At 40.0% G+C, this 23,640-nt stretch overlaps 1 protein-coding gene across 1 annotated transcript in view; it reads right to left on the bottom strand.

Annotated features, from left to right (window-relative positions):
• The window catches only part of lamb2 (laminin, beta 2 (laminin S)), a 70,943-nt gene that overhangs the window by 16,125 nt on the left and 31,178 nt on the right, over positions 1 to 23,640 (bottom strand). The window contains exons 5-18 of the mRNA XM_051661357.1: positions 15,896 to 15,969; positions 15,614 to 15,802; positions 15,437 to 15,500; positions 10,804 to 11,006; positions 10,593 to 10,713; positions 10,308 to 10,496; positions 4,998 to 5,177; positions 4,566 to 4,678; positions 2,622 to 2,701; positions 2,390 to 2,525; positions 1,049 to 1,207; positions 845 to 972; positions 554 to 683; positions 77 to 269 (exon numbers count right to left, since the gene is read on the bottom strand). Coding sequence (XP_051517317.1) covers positions 77 to 269; positions 554 to 683; positions 845 to 972; positions 1,049 to 1,207; positions 2,390 to 2,525; positions 2,622 to 2,701; positions 4,566 to 4,678; positions 4,998 to 5,177; positions 10,308 to 10,496; positions 10,593 to 10,713; positions 10,804 to 11,006; positions 15,437 to 15,500; positions 15,614 to 15,802; positions 15,896 to 15,969 — 1,959 coding nt within the window. The remainder of the gene's footprint in view (positions 1 to 76; positions 270 to 553; positions 684 to 844; positions 973 to 1,048; positions 1,208 to 2,389; positions 2,526 to 2,621; positions 2,702 to 4,565; positions 4,679 to 4,997; positions 5,178 to 10,307; positions 10,497 to 10,592; positions 10,714 to 10,803; positions 11,007 to 15,436; positions 15,501 to 15,613; positions 15,803 to 15,895; positions 15,970 to 23,640) is intronic.

The following is a 23,640-nucleotide window of genomic DNA, read 5'->3' as shown; positions in this document are numbered from 1 at the left end:
CAAACAAACAAACAATAGTATTCCCCAAGTATATCGTTCTCAAATCCATCACCCTACACACTCTGTCGACACTCACGCAGTGCACCGTTGTAAATGAGGGCAGACATGCTGGTGATAAGTTTGGCACACACTTCACTCATCTGAGGGCGGGAAACGCTCTTGGCAGTCTCGTGGCAGCGATAACGCTCGTAGCTCTGTTTTCGTGCAACGGAGGCGGGGTCACCCGCGATAAACATCTCTAGAGATGAGTAGCGAGGGAGTAGCGCAATCTGGAGAAGTAAAGAGATGGGAAGAATATATCGAAAAAGAGAACAAAGTTAATGTTAGAGAAGAAATTGGGAAAAATTTAATGTGACAATTTATTCCTACACCGTAAACGTGCAATTGTTGCACAATTTCTACTTGATCTAACCCTTAAGAAAATCTTTCAGTGGGGTAACCTAATGTATTCAGATTTATTTAGTTATGTTAAATAATCCTTTTGACTTAAATAAAACCTGTTCATTTATATGTCACCACATGAGTTAAATAAAATCTGAGATTTACTACTTACAGAGTCAAGGAGTGCATAGGCATTAGTAGAGCTAAGGATGCTGTTTTTGTCAGCATAACGGACGAACTCCAAACGCAGTTTGTAACTCACTCCTTTCTCCAAACACACCGGCTGAGGCAGAACCACAAACCTGCAGTAGAGCATCAGAAACAGTCTAAGCCTTCATAAAGTAGTCAAAACTAGAAAACAGACTGACTTAATGAGCAGATTCTTAGACATCACAGATAAAAGTAACGAAAAACACTTCAAGGTTGGTTTGGTTTTACAAGAGCAGTTTTGTGTTTCACATACCTGGCACCTGAGGGCAGTGATATGGTTAGCAGGTCATCGGCAGGGATGGTGTTTCCACATGGACTGCTGGTAGGTATGGGGCCAGGTCTAACCACAATTACACGCACCTCCTCCCAGTCCCGTGGCATCTTTAAAAAGCACATAGACACATGTTCCTACACACATAAAATGGGGATGCACATAGTGTTATGGAGCACTATTTACCTGAAGCTCATAGCGAATGAGGACATCATATTCCATAGAATATGGGATGTTGTTAATGGCGAATTCCAGCGTACCCCTTTCAGGAACCCGTGCAAAACCAGTGCCTGTCCATGAGGTCGGACGGCTAGGCTGGTACTCTCTCTCCTCAAAAGTGGATCCCTATAAAACAGACAAGTGTAAAGATATTTTGACATTTGTATTTCTATCATTTTGGCACTTAGCATACACTTTTGATGTCTGATTCAAAAAATTTGCTCTGTAGCTAAGTAAAAGAGTAAATTGGTTAAGTTTAAAGGATAGTTCACCCAAAAATGAAAATTCTCTCATAATTTACTCACCCTCATGCCATCCCAGATGTGTATGATGTTTTTTCTTCTGCTGAACACAAATGAAGATTTTTAGAAGAATAAAAATTAGCATCCTTTTAATGCAAGTGAATGGTGGCCAGAACATTGAAGCTCCAAAAATCACATAAAGACAGCATAAAAGAAATCCTTCATATATAAAATAAAATGACTTCAGTGGTTTAATATATGTATTCTGAAGTTAAGCAATCACTTTGGGTGAGAAACAGATCAATATTGAAGTGAAAGTGGAGATTTATAGTAAATAAAGGATTTAAATGTTGGTCTATTTCTCACCCACACCAATAATATCGCTTCTGAATTATCTGAATTAACACCTTTCATATAGCTTCTGATTCAATCACTTGAGTCATATGGATTACTTTTATATTGCCTTTATGTGCCATTTGGAGCTTGAAAGGTCTGGTCACTATTCACTTGCATTGTATGGACCTACAAACTGAAATATTCTTCTAAAAATCTTTGTTTGTGTTCATCAGAAGAAAGAAAGTCATACACATCTTAGATGACATAAGGGTGAGTAAACTATGAGAGAATTTTCATTTTTGGGTAAACTGTCCTTTTAAAGGGACAGTGCACCCAAATATATAAACCCAAATATATAAACCCTATCATCATTTACTCATCCTCATGTTGTTCAAAACCTGCATGAATTTCTTCTGTGGAACACAAAAGGAGATGCTAGGCAGAATTTTTGCCTTAGTCACCATTTACTTTCATTGCATCTTGTTTTCGATTTCAGTAAAATTGAATGGTGACTGAGGCTAACATTCTGCTGTGACTGAATCTAGCAGACCAACATTCTGCCTAACATCTCCTTTTGTGTTCCACAGACGAAGGAATTTCATATGGGTTAGAAACAACATAAGGGTGAGTAAATGAAGCAGAAGGTGAACTATCTCTTTAAAAACAAAATAACTATTATAGGCACAATTTGTATTTTGACAATTTTTGTTTTAATGATTTTCTTACTTACTTGACCCAGTTTGGCATTTTCAGCCTCATAGAGGTAGTGGTCTAACGCCATGAAGAAATACCCGGACTCCACCTGATTACACTGGCGACCAATCATGTGACTTCGACAGCGACACTGCCCAGTTTCCATTGAGCATCTGAAGATAGTTAGCGAATTAGTTAAATTAAATGTTTTGTGTTTTCACTGTAAATAAAAAAAGCCTAAAACCAACACAAAATTTCTCAGTACTTACTGGTTGTCTGTTGCTCCACCCACATCACAGTCACACCCTCTGCAGCCACTGGTGTCATGACTCAAGGCCCAGTGCTCAGGCTGTGGGAAGCATTTAAAAACACAAGCAAATGTGATATTTAAACACGAATAATGTGCCATTTGAGGCTGCACTACATAAGATTTTTTGGTTAAAAATAAACAAATTGTCATTATTGATTGAGTACATAAACAATTAAAGTTCAAAATAATGTCCTTATCTTACCCCGATTCAGTACGGTAAGCCTATAAAAATTATTTGTATTTTGAGCCGTTGGGCTGAATTCTGTGTGAATTCTCTGGCTTAAGAGGTTCATCCTTGCATCATTACATCATGTCCGTAAACACAGGAAAGAAGTGCCGGTTGTCTCATGTTCCGGCTGGAGAAACTAACAACGCTGTTCAGTTCAGTCACACTCACACATTTCAGGACAGCATCATTGCAGTCTAGATGGATGTTTATCTGTTATATGTTTGGCAACGTTGTTAACCTGCTATAATGCTTGGATATGTTGTCTGGTAAGGTTGTTGAAGCTTATATTGCTTGTAATACTTGTATGAATCGAACATTACTCGTGTGTTAACCAATTGCGATGTATCTACGTTGTCGGGGGAAGTTACATGTTTACTAATATTCATGACTTCTGAAATTGGCTTCTTGTAATTGTTATATTGCATATTTAAGCATATTATTTTCATGTTTAATAAAGTATATTTTATCCCCATCATTACTGAATCCTTGTTTTATGTTTTAGTTTATGGTTGTGTGCATTGTATAGACATGCTATTGTAGTATTACAGTACAATATAATATAAAAATAATAAAATCTTCCATTGAACTCGTACAAGCCGTATCACGAGTTTCACCTCTTAAACTGATAAGTGTAGTACAATACAAACATAAATAATACATACTGTAAAACACTTGAAAAATCATATTAAAATATACTGGTAGTGATTGAGGTGATTTTGTAAAAGCTCTTTGTAAAAGCGCTATGAGTGTAGTGTCAGAAAAGCGCTATAAGTGTAAAATTCATTCATTCAAATATGTGAATAAGAGTGTTGTTTATCTTCATCAAAGCAAGTAATATTTCAATTTTAAATGTTTATTTGTATAACATAATATCAACATGAAAATAGCACGTTATGATTCCAGCTCTGAATATCTCCCAGTCATGATCACACACAAGAGATGTCCAGGTAAGCTCAAATCATGAGAGTCATTCGCCAGAAGAGCAGTGCCAGAACATGACTGACATAAAGTGTCCTTCTTTCTTGCAATTTTAAGTTTTAACCACAGATGTTGCTAGAGAGCACAAAGTTACATAGTGCAGCATTAGTGCAGAATATTAACTGCCCTGAGAAAAGACTGATGTAAAAGCTCACAACACTTACAATGACAGTACCATGTTACAGTGATGGTATCAGGTGGGAATACCATGGTACTGAATAATAACCATATTCATATACAGTACCATATTTATGAGACACATAAAATAATATCATAAAATTACCATGGTACACTTTGGTACATTTTTGTTCGTGAAATGAAAAGACTAACATTCTAAAATTACGTTACTCTAATGCTAAAGGCATTTATTGCCTGGCTAATTTCTGGATACAGCTCTTCACTTTCATTCCATTTTAAGCCATTCGTAAACCTACACCATCTGTAGAGGCCTTAATCCCTTGGGCTAAATGCAGACACTAAGTTCTACTGTAGAGCAAACATTACTCTTTGATGTTACTGCCCAACAGAGAAGAGATGGCACTATTAAAAGTGTGCAGTGCTGATTGGTGAATGACACAGATGATAAAATCCTCTTATAATAATATACAATGAAGAGCACACATATTTAATCAGAGTTGTAAGCAGACTTTATTTGTTGTAGTGTAGATATACAGTACGTGTCACTGCTGTACTTACCATACATTGGTTGCAACTGTTTCCGGTAACCAGACGTTTACAGAAGCAGTCTCCACTAACAGGGTCACATTGGGGGCCACCAGACACCGTACCCCTAGGGTCACATTTACACGCTAATGCAAACCAGTGAGAGAAAGGGAGAATGATTAAGTATCAAGTGTAAAAATGTACTACAAAAATGTTCCACAAAAAGATCTCGTTCTAGTGCACATGTAGTTTAATTTCCATTCTGACCTTGACTAGAAAAGACTTTAAACAATGGGCCAGTGAAATATCAAATTGTCTAGCTTAAAGTAATTTTTTGTCAGTTAGCTAAAAACTACTTTTGCTGGATCCTGCTGCAATACCAAGCAAGAACCACTGTTGTAGCCCATAGATTTCCCCTACTGGGAATTGAACCTACAACCTTGCAGATTAATGGCCTATACTCACGTTGGCAGCCACGAGGGTCACCAGCACTGAGTCCAAAGAATCCAGGCTTGCATTTATCACATCGCGGGCCTTCGACATTGCCTTTACAGCGGCACTGCCCAGCAATCATGCCCAGAGAGGGGTCATCATGTCCATCACAAATGCCACCATTCAGAGAGCCATCGGGGTCACAGTCACAGGCTGGTGGAAGGAATAGATACAGTTAAACTTTGAAGCATTCACATACAAATGAAGTTCCAAATGTAAGTTCAGGAGGAGCTTGTACATCAAAGCCTGCCAATCATATCCCAAGGATATATAAACTTCTGCTTCCCTTGCACCAGTGACGATTCTTCTGGCATCCCGCCGCCTTTACATTTCGTAACACCTATACCTATTATATTTTTTATTAAATCATACAATAACAAGGAAATGCAAAACATATATATATATATAAAATCAACATTTAAACTCAACCCCCCCCCCCCCCCCACCCCATCTTCCCGATGACACCTCCTCATAAGCCGCCACCCTCCCCACCTCTGTGCACCACTCCGGATATGGGGGCACACCAGCTGACCTCCAACCCCTCAAAATAACCTGGCTGGCGATCATCACACAGGTCAGAACCCAATTCTCTATATGATTATCCCCCACATCAATGACCGCCCCATTGCCAAGAACACAAAGTCTGGGGCAAAATGAAACCCGAGTGCCTACCACGTCAGACAAAAAATTCTGAAATTTCAACCAGAATTTCTGGATCTCAGCACACCACCAAAAAACATGGACCATGTCTCCATCCTCCGATTGGCATCGCCAGCAGGTGGGTGTGTCTTTAAGACCAAGCCTATACAATCTAGAGGGGGTCCAATAAAATCTATGCAAAATTTTGAATTGCAAAAGACGCATCCTAGATGCAGACTTAATGTTTTTAAAAATCCTAGCCCACACTCCCTCCTCCAATACCAAGTTGAAGTCTTTCTCCCATACTCTCTTGAAAGCTCCATCCCCAGACTCTGAATTAGCACAAAAAAAGTACAAAGCAGGTGGCGCATTTATAAATACCTATAAAACTGAGATCTGGGGATCCCAAAATGTTGAACCAAATTTTCAAACGATCTCAACACTCCACTCTCATATAGATCACCGAGTGTAGTAACCCCCCTTTAGACGAATTGACTTTGTATCCTGAGAACTTAGAAAAATAATTAATAATTCTGTGGGGGCAAGGCATAGATCTAGTGGGGTTGGAGACAAATAATAAAATATAATCTGCGTAAAGCAGAAACTTATGCGCCACGCCTCCTGCCGTCACCCCTGGAAAATCATCCTCCTTTCTTATCGCGGCTGCTAATGGTTCCAGGGCAAGACAGAACAATAATGGGGAAAGAGGGCAACCCTGCTGGGTGCCCCTATTTAGAGTAAAATAATCTGAAACTAATCCATTTGTTTGTACCGCTGCTACTGGGTGTCTAAAAAGTAACTTAATCCAACCAATAAATGTACTCCTGAACCCATACATTACCAAAATCTTAAAAAGATAATCCCATTCTACCATATCAAATGCCTTTTCTGCGTCAAGTGAGATGGCAGCAACCGGAGACTGATCATTCTCCAGTGACCACATGATATTGATGAAACGCCTAAAGTTATCAGAAGAGCTACGGCCCCGAATAAACCCCACCTGATCTATATGTATAAGAGATGACATAACTTTACTTAATCGGTTAGCCAAAATGTTTTACAAAATGTTTACATCTAGCTGGATCAAGGAAATTGGACGGTAACTTTGACACTCGCTTGGATCTTTGTCCTTTTAAGAAACAGACTGATCCGGGCTTGTGTCATGGTTGGAGGAAGCTTTCCATTCTTTAATGATTCCGTATAAACTTCTAACAAAAGTGGAGCCAATTCTGTAGCATAAGATCTAAAAAATTCAGCGGCAAAACTATCTGGCCCTGGAGCCTTGCCAGTAGGTAAGGACTTAATTACCTCGTCAAGCTCCTCCAAGGTTATCTCAGAATCAAGAAAAAATGTTTGTTCCGTCGTCAATTTAGGGAGTTCTAATGGTTCCACAAAATTTCTAATATCTTCATCAGTAGACAAAGACGTGGAACTATAGAGATCAAGATAGAACTCTTTAAAAGCATTATCAATATCAATGGCCGAGGTAAAAATTTCACCACCAGCAGATTTCACTGAGGGAATGGTAGAAAAAGACTCTCTCTGCTTTATATATCTAGCCCAAAGCTTCCCTGCTTTGTCCCCCGACTCAAAGTATGACTGTCTTGCCCTGAATAGCCAAAACTCCACTTTCTGTGACAAAATAGTATTATATCTGTATTTCAATCGGGTCAATTCTCTGAGGCTATCAGACGACATTCGGTGCTTCAGCTCTGCCTCTGCACTTTTAATATTTCCTTCCAACTCCACGAGTTCTCGTGCTTTGGATTTTTTGGTAAATGAGGCATACTGTATGATCCGACTGCAAGCCATGCCCACAGAAGATACTGAGGACCAGTTGGTCTCCAAATAAACATTGATATCAGTCTTTAACATTTGTTGGAAATCAGGATTTTGCAAAATCCCACCATGTTGTGATCTGAGACTAAGATGTTTCTAATTGATCAATCCACAACAGATGAAATGAGGGACTTATATATATTTAAAAAATCTATTCTAGAATAAATCTTAAGGACTGATGAAAAAAATGTATAGTCCCTACCAGATGGGTTCGAAAGTCTCCAAATATCTGTAAGACCAAGATTTATACACATCCTGTGAAGCGTCAGTGTTGCTCTAGGGGGCTTACACACTTTTGCTTCACTATGATCAAGGACTAAATCCATCATAGATGGTTGATTTGTTAAAGTCTCCTCCCAATATTATATCATGAGGGGTGCCAGTGGCTTGCAACATCCCTTCAAGATCTACAAAAAAGCCCTGATCATCAGCGTCAGGTGCGTAAATATTAGCCAAAATCAGACTTTGCCCCTGAATTTCTGCTAAAACGATAATGATTCTCCCTAATTTATCTTTAATCTGTTTGAGACATTTGAATTGTAGATGTTTATTTATCAATATAATGACCCCCCTACTCTTACTTGAGCCTGCACTAAAGAAAACACGTCCACCCCATATCTTCCCAAATTTTTCAGCTTCCTGCGGGGAAAGATGTGTTTCTTGAAGAAACACTATATCACATTTCTTATGTTTAAGAAAATAAATAACCTTCCTTCTTTTTATGGGGTGCCCCAACCCATTTACATTCCATGTGGAGAGAGACAGTCCACTCATATTAACATCTGACATTTTGATATAATAGAAAAAATAAATTGTGTGTCAAAAATAAGATTGTACAGACCACATTTCAACATTAGTGCAACACTCAAACCTGAACTTCCCCCCGAACAAAACAAACAGAAAAAAGAAAAACGTGCGCATTAACCCCACGCACGAGAGCACCAACCGGCGTCGATCCCTCTAAACTCAAAAGGTCCATGTACGCATATGAGAGCCCCCGTGACAACTTTGCCATCGGATTGCTCAAGTCTGGTGCTTCTGCACAAAATTTGTAAGGCAAAATTACATAACAGAAAATACATTATAAAACAAACCCCAGCCAATAGGCAGAATAAACACAAAGAACATGTAGATTAATTCACAGAACTGTCTTGAAGGTGTGTTCCTCCATAAAACAAACTCCAGCTGATATAAAGCCGTTCAGTTTCCTTGGACAGACAAACAAGTGCTACAATTGTTCAGTGAGCCGGCTGTTATGAGTGCAGCAGATGACGAAATCATTCTAATGTCTGTTAAAAATACTACACAAAAACAAACTCCAGCCAACAGGAGACTTAAGCACATAGAACGAACAGATTCATCCACAACTGTCCCGAAGCAGTGTAATTCCACAAAACACGCTCCAGCCGCTAGGCGGAACCAGCATGAAAAGAAACAAAACAGGCATCCCGGTTCCTCGGATGATCAAGAGTCAAATTCACTTGGAGGCCGCGTAAAAAAAAAAAAATACACCATGACTTACTCAGCCCATCAACTTTATAAAAGACGTCCTTTATGTGAGCATGTAGATATTTTGCGGTTATCCATAGTGACCATTCTCAATCTGGCCGGGAACTTCAGTGTAAAAACTATCTTCCCTCAAGCAAAAGTTTCTTGAAGGAAGTGTCATCCCACAAAACAAACTCCAGCCGCTAGGCGGAGCCAACACAAAAAGAAACAAAAATAGTGCCCAGCTTCCTCAGACAATCGAGTCACTGAACAGCGAGTCAGTCAGATGGCTTACTCACTCCAATGTATTTATGAAGGAGAGTGCCAGTTTGGGACATGTAAATACTTTGCTGCCGTCCTTGGTGTCTATTTTCATTTTGGCCGGAAACATCAGTGCAAAAGTAATCTTCCACTGATGTAAGAGTTTCTTACATTCCTTGAACCGATCATGTTTCTCTCTTGTCGAATTCGCAAAGTCTGGGAACAAGAAAATATTGTGATTCTTCCAAGAAAGTTTTCCTTTGCTCCTCGCCTGGCGCAACACGAGATGAGATTATCGGATGATCTCAGAAATTTGTCCAGAATTGATTGGGGCCTGTCTCCCTCAGCAGATCTGCGAGCCGGGACTCTGTGAGCTCGCTCTATTTCCAGTTTATGGCCTGTTATGTTGAGCAGACTCGGGAAGAGCTCATCCAGGAATTTCACCATATCACTGCCTTCTTCATGCTCAGGAACTCCAACAATCCGTATACTGTTCCTTCGGCTCATATTTTCAAGAAATTCCAGTTTTTCCAAAATGTGTTGCAAGTCTGTTTTGAACACGGGCGGATTAACGGATAATTCCCTTTCCGTTGACTCCAGATAATCTATCCTTTTCTCAACATCAACACTCTTGTGACCAACTCAGAGAATTTAGTTTCCATCGCCATAATCGATTGACATATTACAGCGAGATCCTCCAAGTCAGCGACAACCTTCGTCAGCATCACCGAGATGTTGGACAGTTGACGCTGAATTTCTTCTCCCGACGTGCCTTCCAAATCGAGTCCCCAGCTCACAGTCCCGTCAGAGGCCTCAGCTTGAGCACGTAAGTGTCTTTTAATGTCTCCAGAGTCTGAGGATTTTGACTTCTTTGCCATGTTTACCTCAAAGAGCAAATATGTAACTGGGTGTATCGAATCTCACCGGATTATAACATGAAAATACTTAAAAAACTAGCAAAGTGCGCAGAGCTCGCAATCACACGTCTACTTCTCGCATGGCGTCACGTGTCCTCAGTTCCTATGCACACATTTCTTAGCTTTGTGGCACACTTACCGATGCAGACCCCAGGGTCTCTGATATCTCTAGTTGGATCCTGGTAGTAGAAGGGTTTGCAGGTCTCACAGTTGCGGCCCATTGTGTTGTGGAGACAACTGTCACACACACCTCCACTGACGTTCCCCGTAGAGAGATATCCAGCCATGTCAAAATGACACAGGTTGGAATGACTATTACAGTTGCATTCTGGAGGAAAAAAAGTGGAAAGTATATAATTACATGTTGTGATATATCAAAAATCTATGTATTTATGATCTCCTTATTTTGGTTATTGATAATTACTCTTGCAGGCATTAGTGTTACGGCCCTCTGCAGGTCTCCAGGGCCGATCGTTATAGAAGTCATCACACTGTTCACAGTTCAGTCCTTTGGTGTTGTGATTGCAAACACACCTCCCATGTACCTAGAGTCAAAAGTCAATTTCAGCTTCTCTATGGCATTATCTGACTACTTTATGTTTGGCCCCGCAATTTGGTATGCGCACCAAACTCACCATGCCCTCAATGTCATCCTTAATCCCTTCAATAGGTGCACACTCGGAGGCGTGGCCATAGCAGAAGCAGTTGCCCCTGACGACCAGCTCATACATGGCATAATAATACTTCTCTTTGATCTCAGGGCGTGAGTCCAGCAGGTTGTCACCCAGAGTGTGCAGCTTGGTGAAGTTCACACGAAGATTAGTGATCTTCAGCTGATCTGTAATGAGGAAAGACTTTAGGGTAAGTGGAAGTTGGCCCAAAAACCAAGAAGTTGGACAGTAACAGCATCTTTGATGTAAAAATGGATGGATCAAAGCCATCTCTATATGCCTGAAAACCAAGCCCACAATAATTTTAAGTAGTTTTCATCTCCCAGCTTTATGTTTGTGTATTTGTTTTATATACTTTATTTTTATACAAAAATATGGATGAAAGAGCTAAATTTAAAATAATGATACAGTTTATACTTTATCCTCTAAGGAGTTTTAGATTACATTTCTTGAATATGCTTTTCCCAAAAACAATGTAAGTAAAATATATATTCACTCACTAAGCACTTTATTAGGAACATCTGTACACCAACTTATTCATGCAATTATCTAATTAGCCAATCGTGTGGCTGCAGTGCAATGCATAAAATCAGATGTACACATAAAACCAAAAGAGAAGTCATTCCTCGGGTTTTACATAGCCATGGACTAGTCTGTCTGACCCTGGACTATGAAGTAATAAAAATCACAACAGGTTGCTATTATAGCAAAAGCTCAGACAGTCTCTACACTGAACAAAATGTTACATGTAAATTAGGTTACACATACAAAACATGTTTTAAGGGTTAGATCAAGTAAGTTGCAGGTTACCACTTTTACAGTGTATAATTTGAGGTTTCTATATGTTCTTGCAATGCTGAGGAAGTTTGTTTTGGTCCTCAGGTTCTTGGCCTCACCTGAGCAGATGATGGCAAACTTTCATTAACCACACAAATGGTACAACCCAATTATGAGAACATCCTCAAACCCCTATAAAACATCCCTAATCCTTGTTAACCCATGACCTTTAACCTTTTCTCCCTTCAGTCACAGGCCGGGGGCCGGATTCACGAAAATGTTCTTAAGAAAAAAAATTATGAAAGTTCTTAGGATAAATTATAAGAAGCTCGTAAGAACATTCTTAAGTGCAGTTCTTGAAAAATTCTTAAGAAGTTCTCAAATATTTTCTTAAGAATTGTTTTCTTAAGAATAAAAACAGGCTTTGACATTGTCTGATCAGCCTGCTAATGGAGTTGCCTCGTCATATAGCCAACAACAAATTCAGTAGGCTACTTCAACACTGGTAAATTGTAACAATAAATGTATCTATTAACAAGCACATCACTATAATGTTTTTGAATATAAAGTGCGTGAGATGTGTTAGTTTAACGACATCAACCATCATAGGAGAATTTACTTGCTGCTAATTTGATAACTTAATTTGACATGGAGGAAATGAAAAGAAACAAAACCTTTAGCAGACAAGAGGTTCTTGTTGAGGAAATTACTGCAAGGAAAAAGTTCTCATTGGGAAGCTTGATAATTATCACGTTGTAAGTACGAGGCGGGTAAATGGGAAAAGGTGGCGGAGGCTGTCTCCGCTGTGCCCAACTCTGATAGGGATGTGGATGGGGGGCGAAAAAGAAAGTCTCAGCTTTCTATCACGGAGAGAGAGCGCTATATCCAGCGCATCCGTTAGCATGACTGGTCACCACATTAAGAAGCTTCAAAACAACATTTATTGTTTGAATTTGGTGATAACATTTACATGGTTTGAAAGCTGAAAATTTAATATAATTAAACAAATCAAAATAATAATATAATCAAAAATGTTTTTGTTGTTATCTAAAATAACATTTCTACGTAAACAGCCCACTGCAACTTCAGACTCAACATGAGAAACCCAGTAATTCATTAAACATCTTACCTTTTAGAATTTAAGACAACTGTGAGTTTATCCTAACTTTAAGATGTTATTTACATTGATATTTAAGATTTTTTTGGGGGGAGAACTTGAATGCTTCTTAAGTTTTTTCTTAAGAAAGAAGATAAGAACTTTCTTAAAATGTTTATTTGGGAATACAAAATATTCTTAACTTTTTTCTTAAGTTATAAATTAAGAAGAAAATGGTAGTTAAGAAGAAATTTCTTCTTAAGAAAGTTTTGTGAATCCGGCCCCTGGCCCTCAGTGAGACGTCACAGTTAGCCAAGCGTGGAAGCATTTAGCAGACGTGTGGTGGATAGACTCCTGTTACGCTTCACAGACACTCAATGAAGTGAGACTTACATGAATTATAGAGAAAAGTAAAGCTAGAGAGATGCAAAGGGGAAATTATGGAGTTCTAGAGTCGTGTGTGTGTGAGGGTGGCTGAGGTTTACTAAGACCTGAGAGTGTGCAGCTTCTGTGCACATGCTGTTTCTTCTAGACACGCTCTAGATGTTCAGCATAAGACAATGTGAGAGACAGGCAATGTGAGAGAGTGTGGGATCAATCTATACACACCCACCCCTTGCCCACACTGCATGACTGAGAATTCACAGCCATATGGGAATATTACATTAACCAGGCAATTAATCATCAGCTATTTTTGCTTTCTGCACAATACCTTGCTCCATCCAACCTTTCTAGGCTGACAAAGTCACCAAATATTAACATCTAATGTCACTCCACAATTCTGCACATAACTCCTTAGAGTGATAACTCTTTGCAAATGCACTGCATGTTGAGTTGCAGTGTGCTGACACCACAAAATTTGAGTTTTTGTTTTTGGTGTTTACTTTTAGCTTTAAGGCTATGTACTATATCTGCCACTGTACCCCTTAAGGTTGACAACAGTTACTTTTAGCAGATATACACATTTAAAATGTACATGATCTCTTCCAGGAAAACTGGCCAAAAATATTGGACTCATATAAATGCTGTCTAGAATCCCCATTAGCTTAATTGTAGTTAGTTACTTATTATAATTAGATTAGAACATAACTATTTTCCAAAAAAGTAGCTTGACTGTAATTGAAGTACTTTAAAGGTGTACTCAGTAATTTCTTAAATTTTACACCAAACAAATCATTAGTAATTTTGAAATCATAAGCACTCACTTGAGATTAAGGCCAACCAACCATATAAGTAACCTTATAGAGAGGGTCCTCACTTGGGGGCTGCCATGTTAGAATCACATGACCAGACAAATACTACTAGCTCGTTTGGATGTTCCCTACTTTGTGATGTCACAGAGATTAATACATCAGCAAATGACTGCCTCTACAGCAAGAAATCAATGCCTACTTTACAACATCGCACCCTTAGCCCCCCCCCCAGACTGGCGCTCAGTTAGAAAGGTGAAGAGGTGAGAGCAAGATGGGCCTAATATTCCTGCATACCAAAAGGGACTTACACAGGACACATTCTTGTGCTCATCTTTACCGTTTTTAAAAGTTTTTCTACATAATTATGCAATATACAAACTGATTCAACCATTATCATGCATCATGCAGTTTTTAAAAGACGAAATGTCAAGTTATAACACTTATTCTGCGCCTTGCTGTTTTGAGTATAAATACATCCTGGATGAGTTTTTGCAACCATTTGCACTCATTTTAATTGTTGGTCTATGTAAACATGCACTAGATTGACGTCTTCAACCATTTTGATGCGTTTCTGATGATGGGTGGCGCGTTTCAAGAGCTGTTCAAGCTTAACTTTTAAAAACACGTCTGTTCTGTTTCATTCCATTGCTACCACTGGCTGGGAGAACCGCGTCTCGTCCAGAGTAGACGATGGAACATGCGAGCTGTTGCAACTGTGAAGACCAGCATCTCTACTTTAGCCTCTGTTGAACAATCCCAACATAGGAAATAATGACTGAAGTTTAACAAATTTCCTAATCACATCAGTGCAGGATGATATGTGTGTGCGTCATGTTTCCTCATGGATTGTATGTGTTTACAGATCATTTCAGTGTGTATAATTGCTTGTGAACCAGTCACAGTGTGATTCAAGCTTTGCAAAGGAAGTTCAGATAATGTTATTGTAAGTTGGAGCAGTTAAAAACACTGTTGGATCTAAATGCAAAACTGTAAGTAACCAGTTACATTAATAAATGTTTCATTTGTCATGATTGTTTGATATTTATAGTTTATGGTGCTTATGTGCTTAAGTGAACAGTTTGACACATTCGGATGCAATGTGTTGGGTGTGCATTATGTATTAAACATGCAATTTAATTTTTTATTGTTGTGGAGCTGGTTCATTTCCTTCTGAATGTGTTTCAGATATACAGTATATGGCTTAATTCGAGGGGATGCACAATGTTAGCTAATCATAAGTGGGTGTTTACATTGAAGTTTAAAGGAGACGCTGAGCCCTAAACTGAGCGTTTTAGACAGAGGACAAGAGACCGGGTGGAAAATGATCATATACTGTATTACTAAATTATGACTTTTTTGGTGGAAAACAACTTTACTAACATTATAAGTTCCTCAGGGGAAATATTTAAATTAAAAGTGCTTAAGACTGTTTATCACTTAGCCTATAATGTCTCTTATAGGATGGTTTATGTGCCATTTCTGATTTGATGAGTGTTATGGTCAGATGGTATGATTCTTAGGGTTCACTTACTCTGAATGTTTGGGCTGTAAGGGTCATCGATATGGATAGCAGGTTCTAGAACACGATAAATCACCTAAGAGCAGAAGATGTGCAAGATGTTTTTTTAAATTAAAATAAAAGTTCAGGTATGTCTGCATTCTTCAACAAATGAACTGGGGCAAAATATTCCTGTTTAATAATTCTCACCTCTCCTTCTGTTGAGGGTTCAATGTCAGTATATCGTGACTCGCAGATGACATCATCAACCTTGCGAAGAGGACCTTGAGAAATTCCTGGGAAGTTGGAGTCACAGTCGGAGGCGAAATAACGGTACACCTGCCAGGTTCGTCCAAAATCTGCTGATCGCTCAATCAACATAGCTGCTGGACGAAATGTCTGTGTAGAAATATAAAGAGTGAGTCTAAGAGGTAACAGCCACTTTAAAACCAAGAGTAAATGCAATTTCTTGGAGGGAAAAACATTTCTTACCTTAAAAGTCATGATGAGATGAGTAAAGTGAAACTCTGCCTCCAGGTCCAACTGAAGGTAAACTTCAGATTTTCCTAAGAAAATAAGGGATTTAAACATTAAATTATTTTAAAAAAGGGGCGAGTCCTTTAATACGCCCTGCCCAAACTTTATGTTTCAATAGGAAAACACATCAAAACAGGAAAGAAAACTGTGCTTATCTATCCATTTCATGGGGTCTTTTATGTTGTCATTAGCCATGGATGTTTTCTACCTTTTTTGCAACTGAACTCACCAACATAATGCAAAAAATGTATTGTGTGATGCAAAATAAATGATATCAAATACCCCCTGACCTATGTGGGAGAGAGTAGAAGTGAGAAAAATACAGCAGGTAGACAGTTTAAGGGTTAATAGGTAACATTAATAAGAGCACTTTTAAAAGCCCCTAGAAATCAGAATACAAAAATCTCTGATTTGTAATTGTCAGTGTAATCCAGAGTATGTGGTGTGAAATACGTATAATAACAGTACACCCGTGCTCCGTTGTATAAGCCTCTTATTTTCCCTTTTCATACTCTGTAAATTTAAAGCGATAGTTCACAAAAATGCAAATTCCGTCATCATTTACTCACTCTCATGTTATTCTAAACTCACATGACTTCTTCTCTGTGGAACACAAAAGTAGATTTTAGGCAGAATATTAGCCTCATCTATTAGTCATCTTTCACTTTCATTCTTTGTAAAAATACAGGTGCATCTCAATAAATTAGAATGTCGTGGAAAAGTTCATTTATTTCAGTAATTCAACTCAAATTGTGAAACCCGTGTATTAAATAAATTCAATGCACACAGACTGAAGTAGTTTAAGTCTTTGGTTCTTTTAATTGTGATGATTTTGGCTCACATTTAACAAAAACCCACCAATTCACCATCTCAAAAAATTAGAATACATCATAAGACCAATAAAAAAAACATTTTTAGTGAATTGTTGGCCTTCTGGAAAGTATGTTCATTTACTGTATATGTACTCAATACTTGGTAGGGGCTCCTTTTGCTTTAATTACTGCCTCAATTCGGCGTGGCATGGAGGTGATCAGTTTGTGGCACTGCTGAGGTGATATGGAAGCCCAGGTTTCTTTGACAGTGGCCTTCAGCTCATCTGCATTTTTTGGTCTCTTGTTTCTCATTTTCCTCTTGACAATACCCCATAGATTCTCTATGGGGTTCAGGTCTGGTGAGTTTGCTGGCCAGTCAAGCACACCAACACCATGGTCATTTAACCAACTTTTGGTGCTTTTGGCAGTGTGGACAGGTGCCAAATGCTGCTGGAAAATGAAATCAGCATCTTTAAAAAGCTGGTCAGCAGAAGGAAGCATGAAGTGCTCCAAAATTTCTTGGTAAACGGGTGCAGTGACTTTGGTTTTCAAAAAACACAATGGACCAACACCAGCAGATGACATTGCACCTCAAATCATCACAGACTGTGGAAACTTAACACTGGACTTCAAGCAACTTGGGCTATGAGCTTCTCCACCCTTCCTCCAGACTCTAAGGCCTTGGTTTCCAAATGAAATACAAAACTTGCTCTCATCTGAAAAGAGGACTTTGGAACACTGGGCAACAGTCCAGTTCTTCTTCTCCTTAGCCCAGGTAAGACGCCTCTGACATTGTCTGTGGTTCAGGAGTGGCTTAACAAGAGGAATACGACAACTGTAGCCAAATTCCTTGACATGTCTGTGTGTGGTGGCTCTTGATGCCTTGACCCCAGCCTCAGTCCATTCCTTGTGAAGTTCACCCAAATTCTTGAATCGATTTTGCTTGACAATCATAAGGCTGCGGTACTCTCGGTTGGTTGTGCATCTTTTTCTTCCACACTTTTTCCTTCCACTCAACTTTCTGTTAACATGCTCGGATACAGCACTCTGTGAACAGCCAGCTACTTTGGCAATGAATGTTTGTGGCTTACCCTCCTTGTGAAGGGTGTCAATGATGTCTTCTGGACAACTGTCAGATCAGCAGTCTTCCCCATGATTGTGTAGCCTAGTGAACCAAACTGAGAGACCATTTTGAAGGCTCAGGAAACCTTTGGAGGTGTTTTGAGTTGATTAGCTGATTGGCATGTCACCATATTCTAATTTTTTGAGATGGTGAATTGGTGGGTTTTTGTTAAATGTGAGCCAAAATCATCACAATTAAAAGAACCAAAGACTTAAACTACTTCAGTCTGTGTGCATTGAATTTATTTAATACACGAGTTTCACAATTTGAGTTGAATTACTGAAATAAATGAACTTTTCCACGACATTCTAATTTATTGAGATGCACCTGTATGCAATGAAAGTGAATGGTGACTGAGACTGTCAGTCCAAAACATTCTGCACAATCACATGGGTTTGGAACAACATGAGGGTGAGTAAATGAAGGTTCTGACTCATCTCTAAAGTAACAATATGCACATTTCCATTTAAATGCATGCAGTGTACTGCAGTGACTAAAAAAGAGCTAGAAATAGATTAGGTTTAACAATCTACTTTTTTTTTTTTTTAGCTCTTCATTATTCATCTAGAGTGATAGTGTATTCTGCAAAGCTGGCACCACATACAGATAACCTGTGCCTCCCTGCATTACCATTACAAAGCTGTAACTCAGTCCACAGCAGCCGCCCTGTGTGTTTGTTTTCTCAAGGAGCCTATGTAACAGCTAGATTTAACCTGTGTCTCATAATCAGCAGATAAACAGGAAGTAAAACGTCGTTGAGGAAAGGAGAGAGAGGTTGTACCGCAGCCCAAGAGAATGAGGGACGGATGGAGAGGGAGAGGCCAGGAAAGTTGAACTGGAGCACAAAAGGAAATTTACTGAATGGCTTGCTGTTTTTTCAATACATGTTTCAGTGTTTTGGCTGGAGGAGAAAGTTGTTAAGGGCTGTCGTTAAGCCTCGGTCCAGAGCACATGCCAAGAATCCTTTAAAAGGCTACTTCTGTATACACTTGTGTAGCACTTGACTTTCCCCTCTAAAACATATGTAACATTAGTGACATGCCCTGCAGAAAACCAGACAAAAGCTCTGTTACAAAACCGAGCGAGCTGCCTTCTTAGGCAGCATCCTAACTGAAATTTAACATCATAAGCGATGATTTGGAACACTCTACATAGGCCGCAACTCTGCGCACCTCACAAATAGCGCTTCATTTGACAATTGATATCAATAGGGTTTGACGTTAGCCAGTGCTGGGTAAGTTACTTAAAAAGAGTAGTCTACTACAAATGACAAATAATTTCTCTAAAATTGTAATCAGATTACTTTACTAATTACTTAATTGAAAAAGAAATGTAAGCGCAGCATAGTTCTAGCTGGAAGACAAGCAGCTGTACATCATTGCATCATTAGCTAGGTAACTCCTAACCAATCACATGTAAGCCATTGCTTTATAAGTCTGCTCACATTCTATCACATTGCTGTTTCAGTTGTGCTAACACGGCAACCTCCACCACCCCACCACCACCAGTCGAGTCCCGTCCTGCACAGGAGTAGGCTCCTTGCCCCTGCCTCCTATCTCTGGCAGGATATGACGGTTCCAAGTACAACTTCTTCGGACCGCCAGACGGGGCTTACGCCAAAGAGAGACATTACATTTTCTGTTTTACATTCATCAAATAAATGTCATCTTGAATTCACTCAAGTCTGCAAGTCTTCCTGATAGAAATCATATTACTAATTACTTTACTTTTAAGTTACTTCCTAAAACACTTTTCCACTCAACAAATTCAAAATAATGTCAATATTTATTTATTGTTCATTGATATACACAAGTCATATATGGAAGCCGAGGAGTGCCAATAAAAATAAAAAAAAATAAAAAAAAAGGAATAATTGATCAATCTATTTTTTTTGAAAATAAAAATATGAATAAATAAACCAATTTGGACAATAAATAGAAACATTTAAATGAGTTTATTTAATTTATGTTTAAAAATGTAATTATATTTAGCAATAAAACAGCACATTAATAAGTAATTTTTTTTATGCACCTTTTAAAGTGATTTTAAAGGCCAGTAGATGGGCGCATACTGGTGAGCACAATGTCTGTTGATTCTGCCCCAGTCCATTGCACTCTCCTCCCTGCCATGCTCTGCTGGAGGAAGGGCCAACATCACTGCTTGATGTTCATCGACTCCGGGGCTGAGGGGAATTTCATCGACTCCTCCTTAGCCATCCAGTTGGGCCTGTCCATCTGGTCTCTGCCATCTCCTCGGATGGCCAGTGACCTCAGTGGAAGACCGTTGGAGAGGATCTCCCAAGTCATGGCCTCGGTGAGTCTGCCTATTTCCGGCAATTGTGAGGAGGAGATTGAGCTTTACCTAATCAGGTCACCATTTGCTCTTGTATTATTGGGGCACCTCTGGTTAATAAAGCACAATCCTCTTGTTTGTTGGACTAAGGACTCTTAAGTTCCTATTGCCTTGAGCATTGTCTGGGAGTTGCACCCTCTCCTATCTTGTCCTCTCCTGAGTTTCAGTCGAACCAAAAATCTGATGGGGGTTCCAGCCGATTACCATGACCTGGCAGGGGTTTTCAGCAAGTCCTGGGCTGCATCTCTCCCGCCGCATCACCCATATGACTGTGCTGTGGATCTGCTGCCAAGAACTTCTCCACCACAAGGCCATCTTTACTCCTTGTCTGGTCCCAAACGGGAGGACATGGATAAGTACATCGAGGAGTCTCTGTCAGTGGGGCTCATTAGACTGACCGGGTCAACCAGGACTTGGAACAGATGCTCCAAAAATACTAAGCCCAATGTGCTCTCTCGAGTGTTTCCTGGACCCGAGCGCCCAGTCTATCCCCACCCCATCGACCCCTCCAGTCAGGTGGCTGTGGCGGTCTCGTGGGAGATCGAGGCTTGGGTCAAGAGAGCCTTCAGGATGGTACCTGCTCAGAGGGGGTGTCTGGGGGGGGCGGTCTGCTGTTAGTTCCATAGTTGGTCCGGTCACCTGTCCTCCAGTGGTGCCATGCCACCAATGTTGCATTGTCATCCAGGAGTCAGGCACACGCTGGCACTGGTGCATCAAAGGTTCTGGTGGCCAACAGTGTCTAGAGATGTCCATCAGTTTGTGGTAGCCTGTCCGGCCTGTGCTCAAAACAAACACTCCAATCGCCCACCTGCCGGCCTCTTCCAGCCCCTTCCTGTTCCCTCCCACCGGTGGTCCCATATTGCCCTGGACTTTGTTACTGGTCTTCCCCCGTCCTTGGGTAATAACATGGTGTTAACAGTGGTAGACCGTTTCATCAAGGCTGCCCATTTCATTCCCCTCCCTAAGCTTCCCACTGCCTGGGAGATGGCGACTGCTGTTATAGACCACGTCTTCCATATCCATGGCCTCCCGGTGGATGTGGTCTCTGACAGAGGCCCACAGTTTGTCTCCCATTTTTGGAGAGAGTTTTACCGGCAGTTAGGGGCCTCCATTAGTCTTTCATCTGGTTTCCATCCCCAGACTAACAGCCAGACTGAGCGGGTCAACCAGGACTTGGAACGGATGCTCCATTGTCTGGCCTCCCAGAACCCTGCTTCCTAGAGTTGCCATCTCTCCTGGATAGAGTACGCACACAATTCTCTGCCAGTGTCATCTACAGGGATGTCACCTTTTCAGTCTTGTCTTGGTTATCAAGCACCTTTGTTCTCTTCCCAGGAACTGGATGCTACTGTCCCCTCAGCCGTGGCATTCGTAAGATGCTGTCGTCGGACCTGGGCTCGGGCTCGGAGGGCTCTACTGGCCAGTGCCGATTTGCACCGCTCAGACCCACCGATCGCAGGCCATTGAATTAACCATGCCCCCTCATTCCAAGACCCTGCCCTCCAAAGATAATTTTGAGACAAAAACCAAGCAAAACAGCAGCATTGTTTGTTCCTGTGACTGTCAATTTCAACAGTGGCACAATAGCGCCCTCAACTGACAAACATTATAAATCATAGCCTCAATGATCCACTTCAAATGAGAACGAGCAAAATGATTGACAGGCAGAAAGCATCATTGTCTGCGGTCCGCAGACACATTTTTGTTTGCTGTTTACAAAGTCTGCAGCTGTCACAGAGACTGGTGAGATATCTCAGGACACTTATTTCATTAATATCTTTAAGGGAGTAGGAAAATGTTTTGCATACTTTTCCATTAAAAAAATCACTTACAGAACCTTTAAGTGGAATGTGATATCACTGAAAGTTGATGTGGTGTCACCACTTGATAGGAGTGGATGAGGAAAGGTCTGGCCGCACAGAGAAGCATTTACTTCAGGAAGGATCTAGTGGCTGCTGCAGCCCGAAGGTCCGGCATTTTCTCCAGCTGCTCAGTATCTGAGCATGGCGGCCTCATGCTTTCAGTCATTGGCAAGGACTGGTTCTGTTGACAGCATCACGATTACCGGCTCCCTTCCTGGACACGTATCACTGTGCACGTTTGGGGAGGACTGCACACTGCATTTAACTGCAGCAGTGACAAGTGACCATTAATTTCTGATACGCTTTGTGTCTGTTTCTTTTGCATGGGCTTCATAAACCACGTAAACCTCTATCAATAGCCATCCAATGATAGACCGTCTTACATCTCCTTCGAGTGGGACGTGGGAGAGGGGGTGTGTCTTAAAACAGAGTAGAACGTTCATTGGTTGCTCCCATGTGTCAACTGTCCAATGGCATTTTTAAACTAGATTTTCAAATGGATAAAGAAAAGCCAAAGTAAAATTAAAAAGAAAAGCCACTGGCGGCTAGATGAAGAAAAGCAACTGGCAAATGAACGAAGAAAAGCAATTGGCAAATGCTTTTTTACAACGCAAATTAAAAGGTGCATTTAAAAATGACTTATTAATGTGCTATTTTCAGTGGCGGGCCATGCATTTAAAGTCAAGGCCTTCAGTGTGATTAATGCCATTAAGAAAACACAGTTTCACAATGAATAAGACACACTATGCCTTTGGGCATCATATATTATGTCGCAGCTAACTAGTAATACCACCTGACATTTTAAAAACACGTCCAAGCACGAAAGCCAGAACTTGAAACAACACTTAATACTCAAGCAAGCCTAATTTTAACTGCAGCATGACTTTTGTGAAATGAACTTCTCCCGAACAGACATTCAAAAATCATAATTTTTCATATGAATCTACCAAGGAGGTCTATAATACCTGGAAAAATCTATCTAATAATATTTGTGATTTAAATGTTGTTTGCAAAAAATTTCATTTTGTCAGGGTACATGGTTATGCTGCATTCCATTCAAGTTGGATGTGGGATATTCCTACTTGATATCTCCAACCATAAATGCATTCCATTCCCCGATATTCGGAACTGCAACGCTCCCGTTATCTTAGCAGGGGTTTGACTCTCATTAGAGATATCTCCTAGCAACCCAACTGATAAACAATGCTGCAGCACTAGCATTTGTGCTACAGGTGTACGATTATCAAAAGAGATTATAATGTTTTATACACCTGTTTCTGCAGGCATTTGTTAAACAAACTTTAATATCATGTAATGTGGAAACAAACTCATTTATCGATATTAATAAAGTTAATGTTTATAACTTACTTTGTATATCTCTCTGAGTGTCGACATGTTTGTGTGACCTGCATCTCGGCGAAATCGGAGTTGAGAATTTCTGCATGAGCCTACAAGTTTTAATTCTGGCTTCAAGATGCATTCCATTGCACTTTTCCTAGTAGGAAGTTGTAAAATCCGACTTTCCGAGTTGAATGGAACGCAGCACTACTT

The sequence above is a fragment of the Myxocyprinus asiaticus genome, chromosome 29, assembly GCF_019703515.2.
Source record: "Myxocyprinus asiaticus isolate MX2 ecotype Aquarium Trade chromosome 29, UBuf_Myxa_2, whole genome shotgun sequence".
NCBI lineage: Eukaryota > Metazoa > Chordata > Actinopteri > Cypriniformes > Catostomidae > Myxocyprinus > Myxocyprinus asiaticus.
Note: the sequence above shows the minus strand (reverse complement) of the source record. Positions and strands in the feature narration are given on the sequence as shown.